This window comes from Pristis pectinata, chromosome 9 (genome assembly GCF_009764475.1).
Source record: "Pristis pectinata isolate sPriPec2 chromosome 9, sPriPec2.1.pri, whole genome shotgun sequence".
Classification (NCBI taxonomy): Eukaryota; Metazoa; Chordata; class Chondrichthyes; order Rhinopristiformes; family Pristidae; genus Pristis; species Pristis pectinata.
In genome coordinates, this window is record NC_067413.1 from 99628363 (window position 1) to 99649021 (window position 20659).

The 20659-nt window shown below is 44.9% G+C and overlaps 1 protein-coding gene across 1 annotated transcript in view; it reads left to right on the forward strand.

The window, feature by feature from the left end:
• esrp1 (epithelial splicing regulatory protein 1) overlaps positions 1-20659 on the forward strand; it is a 69775-nt gene that overhangs the window by 19651 nt on the left and 29465 nt on the right. Inside the window, 2 exon segments of the mRNA XM_052023857.1 lie at positions 4086-4272; positions 15804-15978. Coding sequence (XP_051879817.1) covers positions 4086-4272; positions 15804-15978 — 362 coding nt within the window.

Genomic DNA, 20659 nt, shown 5'->3' on the forward strand with positions numbered 1-20659 from the left:
CTCTCTCCTCCTCCCCCCCCCTCTCTCCTCCTCCCCCCCCTCTCTCCTCCTCCCCCCCCTCTCTCCTCCTCCCCCCCCCTCTCTCCCCTCCCCCCCCCTCTCTCCTCCTCCCCCCCCCTCTCTCCTCCTCCCCCCCCCTCTCTCCTCCTCCCCCCCCCTCTCTCCTCCTCCCCCCCCTCTCTCCTCCTCCCCCCCCCTCTCTCCTCCTCCCCCCCCTCTCTCCTCCTCCCCCCCCCTCTCTCCTCCTCCCCCCCCCTCTCTCCTCCTCCCCCCCCCCTCTCTCCTCCTCCCCCCCCCTCTCTCCTCCTCCCCCCCCCTCTCTCCTCCTCCCCCCCCTCTCTCCTCCTCCCCCCCCCTCTCTCCTCCTCCCCCCCCCTCTCTCCTCCTCCCCCCCCCCTCTCATCCTCCTCCCCCCCCCTCTCTCCTCCTCCCCCCCCCTCTCTCCTCCTCCCCCCCCCTCTCTCCTCCTCCCCCCCCCTCTCTCCTCCTCCCCCCCCCTCTCTCCTCCTCCCCCCCCCTCTCTCCTCCTCCCCCCCCCTCTCTCCTCCTCCCCCACCCTCTCCCTCCTCCCCCCCCTCTCTCCTCCTCCCCCCCCTCTCTCCTCCTCCCCCCCCCTCTCTCCTCCTCCCCCCCCCTCTCTCCTCCTCCCCCCCCTCTCTCCTCCTCCCCCCCCTCTCTCCTCCTCCCCCCCCTCTCTCTCCTCCTCCCCCCCCTCTCTCCTCCTCCCCCCCCTCTCTCCTCCTCCCCCCCCCTCTCTCCTCCTCCCCCCCCCTCTCTCCTCCTCCCCCCCCCTCTCTCCTCCTCCCCCCCCTCTCTCCTCCTCCCCCCCCTCTCTCCTCCTCCCCCCCCCTCTCTCCTCCTCCCCCCCCCTCTCTCCTCCTCCCCCCCCCTCTCTCCTCTCCCCCCCCTCTCTCCTCCTCCCCCCCCTCTCTCCTCCTCCCCCCCCCCTCTCTCCTCCTCCCCCCCCCTCTCTCCTCCTCCCCCCCCCTCTCTCCTCCTCCCCCCCCCTCTCTCCTCCTCCCCCCCCCTCTCTCCTCCTCCCCCCCCTCTCTCCTCCTCCCCCCCCCTCTCTCCTCCTCCCCCCCCTCTCTCCTCCTCCCCCCCCTCTCTCCTCCTCCCCCCCCTCTCTCCTCCTCCCCCCCCTCTCTCCTCCTCCCCCCCCCTCTCTCCTCCTCCCCCCCCCTCTCTCCTCCTCCCCCCCCTCTCTCCTCCTCCCCCCCCTCTCTCCTCCTCCCCCCCCCTCTCTCCTCCTCCCCCCCCCTCTCTCCTCCTCCCCCCCCCTCTCCTCCTCCTCCCCCCCCCTCTCTCCTCCTCCCCCCCCCTCTCTCCTCCTCCCCCCCCCTCTCTCCTCCTCCCCCCCCTCTCTCCTCCTCCTCCCCCCCCTCTCTCCTCCTCCCCCCCCCTCTCTCCTCCTCCCCCCCCTCTCTCCTCCTCCCCCCCCTCTCTCCTCCTCCCCCCCCCTCTCTCCTCCTCCCCCCCCTCTCTCCTCCTCCCCCCCCCCTCTCTCCTCCTCCCCCCCCCTCTCTCCTCCTCCCCCCCCCTCTCTCCTCCTCCCCCCCCTCTCTCCTCCTCCCCCCCCCTCTCTCCTCCTCCCCCCCTCTCTCCTCCTCCCCCCCCCTCTCTCCTCCTCCCCCCCCTCTCTCCTCCTCCCCCCCCCTCTCTCCTCCTCCCCCCCCTCTCTCCTCCTCCCCCCCCTCTCTCCTCCTCCCCCCCCCTCTCTCCTCTCCCCCCTCTCCTCCCCCCCCCCCCCCCCTCCTCTCTCCTCCTCCCCTCTCTCCTCCCCCCCCCCTCTCTCCTCCTCCCCCCCCTCTCTCTCCTCCCCCCCCTCTCCCTCCTCCCCCCCCCCTCTCTCCCTCCTCCCCCCCCCTCTCTCCTCCTCCCCCCCCTCTCTCCTCCTCCCCCCCCCTCTCTCCTCCTCCCCCCCCCTCTCTCCTCCTCCCCCCCCCTCTCTCCTCCTCCCCCCCCCTCTCTCCTCCTCCCCCCCCCCTCTCTCCTCCTCCCCCCCCCCTCTCCTCCTCCCCCCTCTCTCCTCCTCCCCCCCCCTCTCTCCTCCTCCCCCCCCTCTCTCCTCCTCCCCCCCCCTCTCTCCTCCTCCCCCCCCTCTCCTCCTCCTCCCCCCCCTCTCTCCTCCTCCCCCCCCCTCTCTCCTCCTCCCCCCCTCTCTCCTCCTCCCCCCCTCTCTCCTCCTCCCCCCCCCTCTCTCCTCCTCCCCCCCCCTCTCTCCTCCTCCCCCCCCCTCTCTCCTCCTCCCCCCCCCTCTCTCCTCCTCCCCCCCCCTCTCTCCTCCTCCCCCCCCCTCTCTCCTCCTCCCCCCCCTCTCTCCTCCTCCCCCCCCCTCTCTCCTCCTCCCCCCCCCTCTCTCCTCCTCCCCCCCCCTCTCTCCTCCTCCCCCCCCCCTCTCTCCTCCTCCCCCCCCCTCTCTCCTCCTCTCCCCCCCCCACGTCATTACGTCCTTTATCTTCTATTGACGTAAGCACGCCCCACACACACTCTCTATCTTAAAGGGACTTTCACTGAGCCCGTAACAGCTGGCTTTGGTTTCTTAATCCCTGTGGATGTTAATTGCTTAGAGGCATTACCTCATTTATTTAAATTGGTTCATGCTTGTATTTAACAAGTGGTCAATTGTACAGAGTGTTCAACAGCATACAAGCATATAACAGCATTCATATTAGGATAGAACATTTGTATATGAATAACCTGCACAATTTACAGGCATGAAAAATAAATGAACTTTTTAATATCAAATTTGAATGACGTCTTTGATATTAAGCATGTACTGAACACAATAGTACAGCACAGGAACAGGCCCTTCAGCCCACAACACTTTGTACTGAGCATGATGCCAAATTAAACTAATCCCTACTGCCTGCACATGATTTGTAATCCTCTATGTAAGCGATGTAAGCCTATCTAAAAGTCTCTTGAATGCCACTATCATATCTGCTTCCACTACCATCCCTGGCAGTGCATACTACTGTGTTTGTTTTTTAAAAAAAATATACTTGCCTCTCTCAATTTCTTTTAAATTCTCCTCCTCTCACCTTTAAACCTATGTCCTCAAGTATTCAATACTTCAATATTGGGAAAAAGATTTTGGCTGACTACCCTATCTATGCCCTTCATAATTTTACTTCTATCAGGTCTCTCCTCAGCCTCTGATGCTCCAGAGAAAACAGCCCAAGTTTGTCCAACCTCTCCTTGTAGCTAATGCCCTCTAATCCAGGAGACATCTGGTAAACCTCTTCTGCACCTTCTCCAAACCTCCCTGTCCTTCGTGTAATAGGGTGACTAGAACTGCACAGTTCTCCAAGTGCAGCCAATCCAAAGTTTTATACAACTACATCATGAGTTCCTGACTCTATGCCCCTCGTGATGAAGGCAAGCATGCCATAAGGCGCTTTTACCACTCTATCTTTTTGCATTGCCACTTTCAGGGAGTTATGGATTTGGACACCAAGATCCCTCTGTACATCAATGCTGTTAAGGGTTTTGCTATTAGCTATACTTTCCCCTTATGTTTGACCTCCCAAATTCCAACACCTCACACTTGCCTGGATTAAACTCCATTTGCCATTTCTCTGCCTGTAGCTGATCTGTATCCTGCTGTAACAATCTAATATTAGCAATGACCCATCATTAATTTCTTAATTGATATCCAATAATTACTCAATCTTTGAAAGACCTTTTTGTCAGTTTTTACAGTGGAAGCCTTTGCACTAAACATTAGTAGAAATATTTTGATGGGTTACTCAATGGCAGGTATTTTAACCCAAGGTGTTTTTATTATGTATGTATATATGGCCTAGGCATATCCCCAACTTTTAATTGGTCAACCAGTAGCATTTGCACCTTCAGCTGCTGAGGCCCTAAGTTCCAGAAATCCCCCCACAAACCTCTTCACCTCTACCTATCTCTCACCCCCCCCCCAACAGCTTCTTTTTAAAATGCTTTTTACAACTTGATGTTTTTGATCATTTGCCCTGATAGCTATATCCCCTTCTGTGGCCTGGTGTCAAACTTTGTTTAACATACTCTGAAATGCATTGAAAGATGCAGTGCAAATAAAAGTGTTGTTGTTTTAGGGCCGTCCTTCAGGCGATGCCTTTATCCAGATGAAATCATCAGATCGAGCATTCCTGACCTCTCAGAAATGTCATAAAAGAACAATGAAAGACAGATATGTTGAAGTATTCCAGTGTTCAGCTGACGAAATGAACTTTGTATTAATGGGTGGCACTTTAAATCGAAATGGCTTGTCCCCTCCGCCATGTAAGTTACCATGTAAGTTTGCTTGGCTCTTGATGGTGCTCTTTGCTGCATCCTGGTAGGTGCTGGATCTTTATCTTGGCTATTCTGATTCAAAAGATTTGGGATAATATTCTGTTGTCTGAGTATGTATGTAACTGGTCTAGATTGTAGTGGCTTTGTCTTGCCTTTGGGGTGGTTGCTGTACTTCAGAAAACATTTGTGATATTATAAACTTTACATGGATTGAACAACCCTTTTTAAAAAAAAAAGTGCTAAATTTATTGTTAAATTCAAATATTAAGTTTTTAATTCTTTAAGTAATTATTGCATCCATGAAAAGTCTGTAATAGAAAAATCTAACAACAGTGGGAGAGTGCTGAATAAAACCAATCCTTTTGGACAAATTAAAGTTGGCAAGCATGACATTTTCCACATGGTTCCTGGGCAAGGCTGGTTGCTACAGCAGGTCCCAGTGCCCTAACCTGGAGAGCAAAGCAATTCCTTCTGAGGGAAGAATTGAGAGTCTAACCCACTAGAACATTGCATGAAAAATATCCTCTTGGGAAGTATTAGTTCAAAGTTAGTAAATGAGAGTTGGAGCCTTCAGGACTTGAAGAGGCAAGGGTGAGCTCTACAAAACTCTGGTTAGGCCACACTTAGAGTACTGTGTCCATTTCTGGTCACCTCATTATAGGAAGGATGTGGAGGTGTTGGAAATGGTGCTGAGGAGATTTACCAGGATGCTACCTGGTTTAGAGTATGGATTATGAGGAGAGACTAAAGGAGCTAGGGCTTTACTCATTGGAGAGAAGGAGAATGAGAGGAGACAGAGGTATACAAAATATTAAGAGGAATAGATAGAGTAGACAGCCAGTGCCTCTTTTCCAGGGCACCAATGCTCAATACAAGAGGGCATGGCTTTAAAGTAATGGGTGGGAAATTCAAGGGAGATATCAGAGGGAGGTTTTTTTTTACCCAGAGTGTGGTTGGGGCATGGACTGCATTGCCTGGGGTAGTGGTGGAGGCTGATACGTTGGTCAAGTTCAAGAGATTGTTAGATAAGCATAAGGAGGAATTTAAGATAGAGGGATATGAGGAAGGAAGGGGTTAGATAGTCTTAGGTGTGGTTTAAAGGTCGGCACAACATGGTGGGCCGAAGGGCCTGTATTGTGCTGTATTGTTCTATGGTTTAGTTTGCAATGAAAGTATACTCTGAATTCAAGGAGACATTTCTTGTTAGCATTAGGTTTTTTAGGATGGCTGAACATCTAGGTCATTTTCATCGCTGATTGCATCATTGTGCATTGCTTCATTTGATTTCATAGTCTTGCAATATACTCTTTCTCTTAGGATTTGGAGAACAAGTTTGGCTGGAAATTCCTATCACCCTGAAGAGGTTAATTATAATTAAACATAGTATAATTAAACTGACATTAATAAACACACCCATACATAATAGCAACGGTGTGTAATTGCTTAAGTCATTAGGTCTAATGCTGAAAAATTACTATAAAGGGACTAAGGTCTGTACTTGTCAAAAATGTAGCTTTTTGTTGTTGAAGGGCAGGAGTAATATTTTTACAGCTTTTGTTTTGTCATAAGGACTTTAGGCAGTTAATTTTATTAAAATGAGAGTCTGGCAATAGTTAGTGTAGCATTTTGTCTGCTTTTGACACAAGAATTAACGCAAGTGAGTTTTGGTTCATGCACAGTAGTTTTATGCTGCACATCTCCTAAATAACCCAAACTCATTTCATGTGGGATGTTCATCAAATTAGCTTGATTTGAATCCAAGTACTTGAACAAGGACAATGTTTGAACCAAGTTAGCCCACCCAATTTGTAGATACCTCTTTTTAAGATTAAACTCTTGGCATAAACAAAATGTTCCATCACCAAACATAAAGGGAGGAAATAGGTTTAATGTCTTTTTTCCTCGATGGTGAACATTCCTTATTTCATGTTTGAATGTGAGCTAAGGAGGGTGTACTTCAGCTTTGAGTACTAAAGTGGGAACAGTGGAGTAGCAATGTGCCAGATAAGAAGCAACGTTCAATTTAAATGAAATGGATTTAAAATACCAAAGAAATTTGCTGTCATTACACCACAATCAAAAGTTAATGATGAACAAAAGCTGCACTAAAGCTCTCGTTGAAACCATTCTGTAAATATCCTGATTTACTTTTATTCAGCAGTCTTGACAAAAAGGTTATTCTACCAAAATCAGATTTTTTTTTAATCTAACATTTTAAGTTTAACTGTTGGGATTTCTAGAGCCATGTTAGATTATAATTTTCTAATTTTAAGTTTTATTTAAATTTCATAGAAATCGATGTCTTGATTTTTTTGGAAGGCCTAGCTTTTATATCTTCTATTTCTCCTTTGGGCTTTTGCAATTTCTCCTTTTGAAACTAACCTAATATTCTGAAATAATGACTGATAATGAGGGTTTTGCTATGGAAAACGGCACAAATTCTCTCTTGTGTGGATTGTTGAAATGGGAGATGCCTTGTCCCTCATTGTGGACCCAGTAGCATTTTGTAGGAATTTTGAAGAACTTCACAAATGTGACTGTGGCAATTAAAATCATTTTGTATTTAACAATGTTATTAAATATATCCCTGCTTTGTTTACATGTGATGATAATGTTTTACGCCAACTGGATTGACACCTGATGAATATAATAGAATGTATTCTAACAGTCAACAATTCAAGTTTGAATATTCCCAATCAGTTTTCCAACCCTCCCTCTGGATATATACAATACCAACCAAAATCACAAACCATAGTCTCTTTTGATCCCTTGGGTTAAGCTATTTTGTTGACTTTCACTTCCCTGGATCTTTCAATATATTTGATCATCTCCCTTTCCTATAATATCTTTACCAACTGGACAAATTGCTCTTGCTTTATTCTACTCTTAATATTAAATCAGAACAAAACTTCTAGGGTCAACTTTCCTCCAGTGCCATTACCATTATTGTAAGACTTCCAAGGAAGAATTCTTGTCCTGTTTCTCATCAGTGTGCTTCACCTCTAGTGATAAGCTAAGCCTACTTTTTTTGTAGCTGGTGGTTTTGTAGAGACCTGCCAGCAAAGTTCTGTTCCTAGGTCAGCTTGTCTCTGACTTCCACGTCTGTACATTTGGAAATGCAGGAGATCAAATGTCAGTGCTTTTGACCTCTTGCCCCTTCACTAGGCTTTCTATTAAGTCTAATGGCAGAACACCAATATGCTGTTCTGAGGGGCTGGAAGCACTTTTGAATGTGTTTGCTAGTTTCAAGTTAGAAAGGCAAGTGGCAGTAATTGGTTTACTGCTTGATGTTCTTAAGTCTAGTAGTTTGAGATGCTATGGAATTTTTTTAAATAATGAAATGTTTATCTAATTGTATCTGTTTGAACAGATTATTGTGAAAACCATTGCCTGTGTCCCTGCTACAAATTCCATGTGCTTACTCCCCTTGCTGGCCGTTGTCTCAGATGAACAAGAACATTTGCAATGCTGCTATTCTGTTACCCTCAAACTGAGCTTCCATCCCTACTATGTTCCCACAAATAAAAAATTCAGTCCCTACTATGTTCCCACAAATAAAAAATTCAGTCTACGTTCACCTTCCTGGCCATCTCCCCAGCTGCTTTAGCCAATCTAGCATTAAAACTCACATCCAGACTTGATTCCTGTAACTACTGGGTAAGAACTCTCCTTCACTTTCTGTAGACATTAATTCATTCATAATTCTGCTCCCCATATCCTGTTGCATAACAAATCCTCCTTGTTCATTACTTGCATCCATTGACACTCTATGCTCTGTCTCAAATTAAAAATTCTCATCTTTATTCCTCTGAAGTCTTTCTATTCTCTAACATCGTAACCTTCATCCACAAACTCCATTCGTCTGGCCCCAGCATCTACAAGCACACTCTCCCCAAATGCACTCCCTTCCCTACAACCCTTGCCATCTAATTGATGCCATCTTCAGCTGCCTTGGTCACACACTAGTAGTTCTGGCATCAATTTCTATCTGTATTCTTCTACTGAAAATCATTCTTTAACCTGGAAATATTTGGATAGCTCTGATTATAGTTTGAATTTTGCATTTGCTCACTAAACCAGATTAAACATCACTCTGCTAAATAATATTAAGACCTGAAAACAGAAAATGCTGGAAAAATTTATCAGGTCAGACAATATCTGTGCAAAAATAGAAGTTAACATTTTAGGCCTGAGACCTATGGTCAGAAGTACAAAAGTGAGATGTTAAAATGGGTAATCTTAATTGCAGAGAAGGTGGCAGGAGGAATGGATGGGAGAAAGGGAATATTTGTGATGGAGTGAGAGCAAATCAAATGGGTAAACAAGGCAGATAGAGGCAAATCATGCTGCTTCATCTGTTTTGTGTTGTTAATAGCTAGGCTGTGGGAAAAGTCCAGTTCTGATATAAAGATAAAGTTACCTAAAGTTGGAGAATTCAATGTTGAGTCCAGAAGGACATACAGCAGATATGGTGTGTTCCTCAAGCTTGCGTTGAACCTCATTGTTACAGTGCAGGAGGCCACAGACAGAAAGGTCACAGTGGGAGTGACATGGAGAAATTAGAGGCAGGTAACCAAGAGCATGGGGTGTTCCACAAGCAATCGCCCAATCTGCATTTGATTTCTCCAGTTTAGAGGAGAATACCAAAGGCAGTATTCCAGATTGGAAGTGCAGGTGAATTGTTGCTTCAACTGGAAACACTGTTTGGGTGCCTGGATGGTGTAAAAGGAGAGGTGCCACACCTCTCCATGTTTGCATGGGAAAGTTTCATAACATGGGGAGTGGTTGTACCAGGGAGTCACAAAGGGAGCGATACTTACAAAATTCTAAAAAAGAACACGTCCCTGGTGGTGGAATCTTGGTGGAAATTATGAACAATGATCCAATCAATGTGGAAGCTGCCGGGATAGAAGCTGAGGATGAGGGGAACTTTTGTTCCTTCTCTGTCCAGGATGGTGGTGGAGGAGGTGATACTAACAAAAGTGCAGGAAGTGAGAGACAGTGAAGGGCTTTTTCTACTATGGCAGAGGGGAAGCCACAGTTCAGGAAGAAGGAAATCATTTCATGAGGCATCTGCTTGGAATGTCTCACCGTCGGAGCAAATGTGAGGAAAATGGAGGAACCAAGGCAATGGAATGGAGTCCTTGCAAGAGATGGGATGGCAGGAAGCATACAGTAGTTCCCTTTGTAACTCTCTGGTCTTCTCTTTTGTCCCTATTAACCACTCCCCATCTTGCCATATTTTCCCATGCATCTCCTGCAGTTGCTCACTTTGCAGAGCATTTGTCTTTGGCCCACAGCCATGATCCTGAATTTCCATTTGCCTGACTCTTTGATTCACTCCCACTCTGGCCTTGATGAAGAAACAACAAGATGCTGAAGGAACTCAGCAGGCCAGACAGCATCTGTAGAGAAAAACAGATGGTCAATGTTTCAGGTTAGGACCCTTCTTTAGGACTTTTTGCTTTTGGCCTCCTGGACTGTTATAATCAGATACATGACAGCTGTGGCAGGGTTTGCACACTATTACTTCCTCAGCTGAATCCTAACAGCATAAATGGCAGTGATGCTTCACTCAGAGCTCAATGCCTTTTGTGCAAGCTTTGAAGGAGAATAACACTACACCTGTGCAAATCCCCACAGCATCTGACGACCCTGTGATCTCTGTCTCAGAGGCTGATGCCAGAACATCCTTCAAGAGGGTGAACCCTCACAAAGTGTCAGGCCCTGACGATGTACCTGGCAGCGTACTGAAAATCCTGTGCTGTCCAACTGGCTGGAGTGTTCAAGAACATCTCCGACCTCTCACTGCTGCAGTCAGAGGTTCCCACTTGCTTCAAAAGGGCATCAATCATAACAGTGCCCAAGAAGAGCAAGGTGACCTGCTTCAACAACTGTCACTTGGTAGCAGTCACATGTACTATGATGAAGTGCTTCGAGAGGTCGGTCATGGCTAGAATTAACTCCTGCCTGAACAAGAACCTGGACCTGCTGCAATTTGCCTACCACCACAACAGGTCTACAGCGGATGCAATCTCACAGGCTCTTCACTTGACTTTGGAGGCCTAGATAACAGCAAAACATAGGTCAGATGTTGTTTTATCAATTACAGCTTGGTGTGCAACACCATCATCCCCTCAGTACTAATCAACAAGCTTCAAAAATCTGGGTCTCTGTACCTCCCTCTGCAACTGGATCCTCGACTTCCTCATCTGGAGACCACAGTCAGTGTGGATTGATAATAACATCTCCTTGTTGACAGTCAACACAGGTGCACCTCAAGGATAAGTGCTTAACCCACTGCTTTACTCTCTCTACACTCATGACTGTGTGGCTAGGCAGAGCTCAAATGCCATCTGTAAATTTGCTGATGATACCACTTGTTAGAATCTCAGATGGTGACAAGAAGGCATACAGGTGTGAGATAGATTGTCTGTCTGGTTGAGTGGTGTCGCAACAACAACCTCGCACTCGACATCAGCAAGACCAAGGAATTAATTGTGGATTTCAGGGAGGGGAAGTCGGGAGAACACACACCAGTCCTCATTGAGGGGTCAGCAATGACAAGGGTGAGCAGCTTCAATTTCCTGGGTATCAACATCTCTGTGAAACTATCCTGGGCCCAACACATTGATGCAATCACAAAGAAGGCACTCCAGCGGCTCTACTTCATTAGGAGTTTGAGGAGATTTGGTATGTCACCAAAGACTCTCTTGCAAATTTCTACAGATGTACAGTGGAGAGCATTCTGACTGGTTGCATCAGCGCCTGGTGTGGAGGCTCCAATGCACAGGATTGAAAGAGGCTGTAGAGGGTTGTAGACTCAGCCAGCTCCATCATGGGCACAACCCTCCCCACCATCGAGGACATCTTCAAGTGGCAATGCCTCAAGAAGGCAGCATCCATGATTTAAGGACCCTCACCATCTGGGACATGCCCTCTTCTCATTACTACCATTGGGGAGGAGGTACAGGAGCCTGAAGACCCACAGTCAAAGATTCAGAGCTTCTTCCCCTCAGATTTCTGAACAGTCCATGAACACTACCTCATTATTCCTCTTTTTGCACTATTTATTTGTTTTTGTAACTTATAGTAATTTTTGTCTTTACATTGTTTCATCCTAGGTAAAGAATCTGCTGAGATGTTTAAGCTGCTTTTTCTGAATGCCTTATTGTGATCGGCTGTCATTTGACAATGGAATTAGGTGTGGCTTTAACTGTCTTGATCAAATACACAATTCACATCTTGCATCTGAAACAATTTGCATTTGTATAGCTCACCTTTTAATGAGATAAAATGCCCCCAAGATGCTCCACATTTGGCACCAAGTCCCGTAAGGAAATTCAATACTAGAATCATAGAATCTAGTAATCTCTTGAATTTGACCAATGTACCTGCCTCCACTGCCCCAGGCAGCACATTCCATGCCCCAACCATGTAAAAAAAACCTCCCTCTGATATCTCCCTTGAACTTTCCACCCATTACTTTAAAGCCATGCCCTCTTGTATTGAGCAGTGGTGCCCTGGGAAAGAGGCGCTGGCAGAGGAAACGACCCAAGTGTGTCCACCCTCCCCTCGCTCTCCAAACCCAGGCAGCACCCTGGTGACCCACTCCTGCACCCTCTCCACATCCTCCCCGTCACGGGGGCGAGTGGAACTGCAACGCTGCATTCCGACTGGTTTCCTACGGCCTCAACGTTACCCCCCGACCCTCACACCTGACGACCCGACCGAAGGCCAGCGCGCGCTGTTCATGCGGGAAAGGGGCACACAGGTGAGGTGTGATAGGACGAGGTGGGGTTGTGTGTGGAGGGGTGGGGCTACCAAAAGCTGGTAGGTTTGAGAAAACTTGTAGAATGCCTGAATAGATAACTGAAGTTGTTGTTGTTGTTTGTCACTCATTCTCAAGTAAGACCATGACATCTAGTCTATAGTGTTGCGATGCTTACAGAGATGGCTGATTAGACCAATCTGGGCTCATTCTTTCTCTCAGATGACAGAGGTGTGGGGATGCCATAGCATCAGTGGTTCTTAATTTCTGAGATTCTCGTTTCCTTTTTGCTTTCTCCATTCTAGCTTTCTCATATGTGCGAATGCCATTTTTTTTAATGAGGATACGCCAAATGGGACAACTCAATGCTTGTTGTTCCCAGTGGTATGTGTCAATGTTGGAACTCTGTCTTCAGGGATGTTCTAAGAATCTTTGAATCTCTTTTCTTGTCCACCACATAATTGTTTGCCCTCAGTAAGCTTTCCATAAAGTAGCTGCTTTGGTATTCTGTCGTCATCTTCTGACATGTATTGCAAAGCTAATGGAAAGCTATTCTTTTGACGTATATTGTCCACTTGATCTGTGATCCTTTCTGCAATGTGTAAATGCTGGGGAGGTTTGTTTGGGATCAAATCTGTGTGTCTAAAATCTTGTCTTGCCACTTGATGTGAAATATTCTGTGCAGGCAGATCATGCGGAAGTGGTTAAGCTGTCTGACGTGTCTGCTGTACACCATCCATGTCTTGCAAGCAACAAGTAAAGTAGGTTTGACAACAGCACAATACATCTTCAGCATAGTCTTTAGGCAGCTTCCTCTTCGCTCCCACACTTAATCTTCCAAAAGAAGAGGTGGCTTTTGCTATCCTGTTGTTCATTTCAAAAGCAATGTTGACTGATCTTGAGAGAGTGCTGCCAAGGTATGTGAACTTGACCACTACTGAAAGCCTCTGATTATTCACAAGGATTTTTTTGGTTCTGTGTATGAAGTGGTTGGTGCATAATTTGTGTTCTTTTGCTAATTGTGAGGCCAGAGTTGCTACAGGCACTGACAAGTTTGTCCAAATGTTCCTGGATATCGGCTTCTGAGCTTTCATTGAGTGCATAGACATAAGCAAAGAGGAGGTCCCTTAAGGTAGTTTCTTGTACGTTGGTTTTGGCTGAGAGTTTCCTTAGGTCTGATGGCACTCTTTTTAACCTATATCCAAGGTTGATTCCATTGTGGACAGCATCGTGGAGAACATCCTACTAAACAATGTGGGGGCAAGCACACAGCCTTGTTTCACAACACTGGTGACCAGGAATAGGTCTGAAAACTATTTCATCCGTCACTATGGCCATCATACCATCATGAAGTTATTGGACAATTGTAATGAACTTTTCAGGGCAACCATATGTTGCTGTGATTTTTTTTTTCCCATTAGCTTCATGACAAAACGTTGACAAATGTGGTAAACAAGCTGCAGTTTTGTTCTTGGCACTCCTCTTGCTGCAACAATCATGTCTACTGTTCCACACCCTACACAGAAACAACATTGGCTTTCTGGAAGTAGGTTTCCCTCAAGGTAAATGGTGGGTCTGTTTAACAGGACTCTGGCAAGGATTTTGCCAGCAGTTGAGAGTAAAGAGATTCCTCTGATTATTGCAGACTTGACTGTTCCCCTTGTGCTTGTATAGGCATGTAATTGAGGTATCATTGAAGTCCTGAGGTGCTTTTTCTTGTTCAATAGCACCTGAAGTAGCTCTGTCAGTTTCTCAATCAGCAGTGGGCCCTCTTCTTTGAAGTCTTCTGCTGGTACAGCTTCTGCTCCTGGAACTCTTCTGCATGATATTTGTAACACTAACTTTCGAACTTCAACCAGGTCTGGGGGTTCAGTAAGAGCAAGGTTTGTTAGAAGTTGTGGTATGTAGTCTATTGCTTCATCACTAATTGCAGATCCTCTATTTAGGACAGAGTTAAAATGCTCAGCCCAGTTCTCTAAGATCTGTTTCTTTTCAGTGATGAGTGTCAGTCCATCTGCATTTAGAGGGGAACCACCAGATGGCTGAGGACCAGATACAAATTTCAGAGCAACATAAGAATTTGTGTCTTTAGTCCAAGCTTTCCAAAGGCAGCTCTGTAGAGGGTGTCATCTGGGCTGAGGTTCAGATTTGTTAGCTGGTTGTCAAGTAATACAACCATTGCTTCACTCTATCTTCCATGAGTTTGTTTACATTTCTATTGTTTAACAGAATTTGTACCTTGGGGATGCCTTTCTGCAGCTGGTGGGGGGGAAAGGACCCCTATCCTGAGCAAAGAAAAAGAGAGACTTCACTCACATTTGGCACATGGAATATCTGTAACTTAATGGACAACTCTAATGCTGACAGACCAGAGAGAAGAACTGCTTTGGTTGTAAGGGAGTTAGCTAGATATAACATCAATATTGCTCCTTTGAGTGAAACTTGCCTGGCAGATAAGGGGAAACTCAGAGTGGTTGTGAGTATAGATTCTTCTGGAACAATCGTAGTAGTGTAGTAAAGAGCATAGAAAGGCAGGTGTTGGCTTTGCTGTCAAGACTAAACTTGGGAGTTTAACCCTTCTTCCCAAGGGAATTAATGATAGGCTTATGACTCTACAACCCTCATTGAAGGATAAACAATGCTATTCTGGTCAGTGTCTATGTTCTCACAATGACAAATGACAATGAAACCAAAGAAAAGTTCTGTGAAGCTCTGGACTCTGATCTTGGCTGTAACTTGGTCAGAGAAACTTATCATTCTTGGAGACTTCAGTGTAAGAGTTGGAACAGGAGAAACAAAGGACTGCAGATGCTGGAATCTAGATGAAAAACACTATGATGCCAGAGGAACTCAGTAGGCCAGGCAGCATCAATGGAGAAATACAGGTTAGGAGGTTGTGGGCATGCTATGTTGGCACCGGAAGTGTGGCGACACTTGCAGGCTGCCCCCAGAACATTCTACGCAAGAAGACGCATTTCACTGTGTGTTTTGATGTACATGTGACTGATAAAGAAATCTTATGTTATCTTATCTTATGTTAAAAGCAGGTAGTCAACATTTTTGGTCAGGACCCTTCAGGACTGAAGATAAGAAAAGAGGAAGCCCAATATATAGGAAAGCCTATATAAGAGTTGGAACAGGCTACCAAGCCTGAAAGGGAGCCATTGGTAAAAACAGAATTGGAAATTGTAACCATAGTAGCCTGCTATTAACCAGCCTGTGCAACATACGTGACCTAATCATAACCAATACCATCTTCCATCAACCAAACACTCACAAAACTACTTGGATGTATCCACAGCCTGAGAATTGGCATCTAATTGACTGTGTTAATAGATAATAGTGAAGTAAGAAAGATGCGAAATGCTCATGAAGGGCTTTTAGAACTGAAGACAGGATTTGGAGAGTTTAAGACCTGGTCAGCTGAAGGTATTTCTGCAGGTATTGAACTGAGGAGATTGAGGATGAACAATAGACCAAATTTGAAGGGATTTGTGAGACTGGAGTGATGATAACAAAAAATGATGAAAAATTTGAGCCAGGGGTTAACTTTAAATTCAGGTAAAGTAGGAAGATTATTGTGTTTTGTAATGGCTCAAAAGGAGGAAAACTGTAAAAACAGAAACAAAAATACTCAACATAAATGGATAAATTTCAGAAAAGGAGTTCTGCTAAAAGTTGTGTATTTTCACAATATACCTTTTTGTACGAGGGAACTCACTATGGATATTTTTGTCTTGCTTTCCAGGCTTGTCACCTGCTACATATGCTGCATATCCAACCCCGGCAGCTGTTATTTCAGCTGAGACTGCAACACTATATCAGCAGCCAGTGTTCCTTAGTCCCCGAGCTCTCCAGCCATCAACAGCTTACTATCCAGCCACTGCCCAATTCTACATGAACTATTCTGCATACTACCCAAGGTGAGAATTTACATCAGAAAGTCTGTGGTAATGAACAAACAGAATAATATCAGTTATTAAATTGTGAGCTGTTGAATGCCTTTTGAGAGACTACAAAGTTGTAAAATGTACTTTTTTTAAAGTTACGAGGTCATCCATATTAGTTGTCAGTTTGGTTCCTTGATAGCATTCGCCTCCTGAGTCAGCAGCAACTTGGGTTCAAACCACATTCAGGAGACTTTACAATTTAGTCCAAGCTGGCATCTCAATGTAGTACTGAGGATATACTCTGCAGTTGGATCTGCAATTTTTTTTTAAAAAGTTAAGATGATAAATCAAGGCTATTTCTGACCTCTTGTGGTTGTAAAAGGTCCCTCATCACTAATCTAAGAACAGTAGTGTATTTTCTTGCTGCCACTAGCACCCCTCCCCTCCCCACACACACACACATACTCATTATTTACTCATCGATAAATACCTTACAAAAAAAATTTTGACGCTTGTTGCTATTTCTGGGAACATTGCATGTAAATTGACTGCTACAATACAACAGTAATCACACTTCAAAAGGAGATTAATTGTAAAGTGCTTTGGGATGTCCAAAGATGAAGGATGCTGGAGAAATAAATTCTTTCTATCATTGCTATTAACTAAACTGGCAGTTGACATTTATATACACAAAAACTTGTTTGCAAAGTTTTAAAGAAAAATAAGAATACCCTTTTTAATACACTTCCAGTCTGATAATGTCTCTAAAATATCCTTGGGATCAGTGGGGAAAACAAAGTGAATTATGATAAATTTGGCCATGATTTTCTTGTCAAGATAAGAATAGAACTCGTGATGTTCTCTGTATGCAAATGGTAGCAGCTTCAGGCAAAGGCCATTTTCTTCAAGCTTTTATATTTGGCATCTCCCCACCTCTCTCGCTATGGAAATGATTCAATGTATGGTTACTGTATTAGAACAGCAGATGTGAATGAAATTCATCACAAAGGCTTTTCTATTTCCATTTATGCTCCCTTTTAATGATGTGTTAGTTACTACATGTCTAGCATGAACTGTCGTGTGAAGTTCCTGTGTGTTCTAACTGAGATTTTTTTAAAGTTGTTTTAGAATTTTTTAGCCTTCTTTCCAATCTTTATATTTCTTTTACTTTTTATTTTTATCTGACTTTTATCCAATCTAATTTATACTTTGATCTGTTAATTTTACCATCTTCCACTTGATATAGTTACTTGCCTTACACCCATAGGTCCCACATACCTTTTGCTGCAGACCTATCAGCTTATCAAGCAAAAAAATTTAAAAACCTGAATACAATTACTTTAAAAATGTACAGATGTTAGGAATCTGAAATTGAAACGGAAAATACTCAACAGGTCAAGTAGCACCTGTGGAGAGGGAAACAGTTAATATTTTGGGTCAATCAAAGAACTTTGGGAAAAGTTAGAAATCGAACTCAAGTTGTAGAGATAGGGGATGTGTTGAGAAAACAAGGGAGAATGTCTGTAATAGATTGAGGGACTGGATGGCATGTGGTGGTGCAAGATGAGACAGTGTGATAATTGCAACTAATCTGTCTATAACTAGTTATGACACCTTTTTCCACTCCTGTTCTCGTTCAACTTATTCTCTAAGCAATTATACAACAATGCAGCTGATGGAAATCTAAACTTTAAAAAAAATGCTGGTCAGAGAGCATCTGTGGAGAGAGAAAAACAGTATCTGTCACAGGTCAGTGACCTTGCATCAGAACTGGCCAGACAGAGGTCAAAGGATGGAGGATTAAAGTGGCAGGCAGCTGGAATTTCCATGGAGGTGTTCTGCAAACATTTTGTTTCTCCAGCGTGGAGGAGAACACTTTTAGTATACGGCACTCAGTGTTCACATTTGGAAGAAATACGAGGGAATTGCATAACATCTGTTGGGAGTATTTCCATCCCTGGATTGTGGGAAAGAGAAAAAAGGGTAGTTGTTGTATCTCTAGTTGCAAAGGAAGGTTTGTAAGGAGAGTGAATGTTCATGGAAGTTGTAAAGTGAATGAGTGTGAAAGGAACAGTCCCTACAGAATGCTGACATGAGATTCTGCAGATGCTGGAACCTGGAGCAACAGACACAAGATGCTGGAGGAACTCAGCGGGTCAGGCAGCATCTATGAGGGAAATAACCAGTCGACATTTTGGGTAGAGACCCTTTATCAGGACTTTTATAATTGTGTTCTTTCTTGTAAAAATTACATATAATTTATGTTTAATTTGTTTTTCTTGTGAATGCTGCTTATCTGATGCTCTGTGCCTGTGATGCTGCTGTAAGTTTTTCATTGCACTGTGCATACATGTGCATGTGACAATAAACTCGACTTTGACTTTGAAAACCGAGGACAAGTGGAATTGTTTCCTTGCCCTGAAAGGGAGGAGAAGATGATATGGTTAGATGTGCAGGAAAAGGCACAGAGGCAGTTGAGGGCTCTGCCACCTATGGCAGAGGGAAAGCCATGGTTAAATGAAAGGAAATCATCTGGGAAGCACAAATGTCATCATCAGAACAGCTATCTCTGAGTCAGCAAAATTGGGAGAATTGAGTGGAGTCCTTTCCAGAAGCACAGTAGGAGCGGGTATACTCTAGACTTCTGTGGGAGTTGGTAGGTTTATGGAGGATATCAATAGTTGCCTAACCCCTGAAAAGGAGATGAAGTTGTGAAAGGGGATGGACAATGTGAAAAGGGTGGAAATTAACAATAAAGCTGATGAAACTTTAGGGTTCCAAGTGGGAACAGGAAGTGTTGCCAATACAGTCAAACACTTGCTCAGCTGCTGCCCAAACCTTTTGCCTGATTCATTTTCTTGATCTCCACCCTATCATAGATACTTCCTTTCTTGCCTCCCCTTTCTCTGCAACTTAAAACATACTTGATGTCTAACTATTCCTAATTCCGATGAAACATCATCAAACTGAAATGCTCTGTCAACGTAGAATAGGCCCTTCGGCCTACGATGTCTGTGCCAACAATGATGTCAATTTAAACTGCACACCTGCCTGCTTGTGGTCTCTATCCCTCCATTCCCTGACTGTTCATGTCTAATTACCTGTTAAACATTGCTGTTATACCTGCTTCCCCCACTTTCCCTGGCAGCATATTCCAGGCAGCCACACTGTCCTCCGCTCTCCCACTCTCCACAGATGCTGCATGACCTGTTAAATATTTCCAGCAGTTACTGTTATGCAAACCTAATAGTAAATGCCATAAAGTTTTAACCCCAAGTTATGGCCCTGTGTTCTGATGCTTATTGGTTTTGCTAAGTCTTTATTATGAATACATTGGGCCATAACTATGGTCATTAACATGAATAAGACAGTTATCCACAGGAGTAGTACCACATGTTGCTTCTGTTATATTTGGGACAAGGCAATGGTGTGAAGGTATAATTTCTAATCATATAGCCACCTAAGGTACCATATATTAAAGTTTTGCAGATTTATGCAAAACCCTTTAAATTAACAGATAACAAGCAAATTGAAAAGTTATGTATTTCTGAATATTTATTTTGCTTTGAGCTTTCTGTACCTCATTTGCATCTAATTAATATTTTCTGTTAGTGCTTTGTAGTTTGAATTCTTTGTAATCTGTCCGATTAGCTGCAGGCCTTCAGTATTTGAGGGCGGCACGGTAGCCTAGCGGTTAGCGCGACGCTATTACAGCACCAGCGATCGGGGTTCGATTCCCGTCGCTGTCTGTAAGGTGTTTGTACGTTCTCCCGTGTCTGCATGGGTTTCCTCCGGGTGCTCCAGTTTCCTCCCACATTCCAAAGACATACGGGTAGGTTAATATGGGTTTAAAATGGGCAGCGCGGTTTGGTTGGGCCGGAATGGCCTGTTACCGCGCTGTAAATAAAATAAAATTTAAAAAATTGCCTGACCCATTTACAGATGTTTTGGATCCATTTTGGAATCTGGAGCATTGAAGACACTGGATTTTAGGAAATCTCCATTAATGTAGCCTTAAGGACGCTCTGGTCTGTTGTAGCAAAAGTGAAAAGCAATGTAATTGGTTTATTATTGTAAAATGTACTGAGGTACAGTGGAAAAACTTGTCTTGCATACCGTTCATACAGATCAATTCATTACAACAGTGGATTGAGGTAGTACAAGGTAAAACGATAACAGAAGGCAGAATAAAGTGTTAGTCACAATGCAGTGCAGGTAAACAATAAGGTGCAAGGTTATAACGAGGTAGATTGTCCCTTTAAGATAGAGAGTGTGTGTGTTTGTGTGTGTGGGGCGTGCTTACGTCAACAGAAGATAAAGGACGTAATGACGTTGAAGAAGAAAGAGAGAGAGAGAGAGAAGGGAGAGAGACACCAGCCTGCTTGTTTTCTCTATCGATGGATGAGAAACAATAACTGTGTTTGCCACTGAAATCCATGTATGGAAGTTGGAAGTAATCCAGTGGAGTTCACTTTGTTGCTGACCTGTAGAAGGAAACAGGTATTTGTGTGTGGACGACCACGGTTCGGATGCTTTTCAGGGTGAGGAAGTCACTACCGAGTAAACACTGAAGTGTCGTTTGGGTTCCATCATGGAACATTTGGATTTCGTATGTACTCTCTCTATGTTTTTCTACATCTACATCTTATCTTCAGACAACGGTGGTTGTTGAAGAAGCCCTTGCTCATGTTTCACCTTATGGCTTGTGGAACTG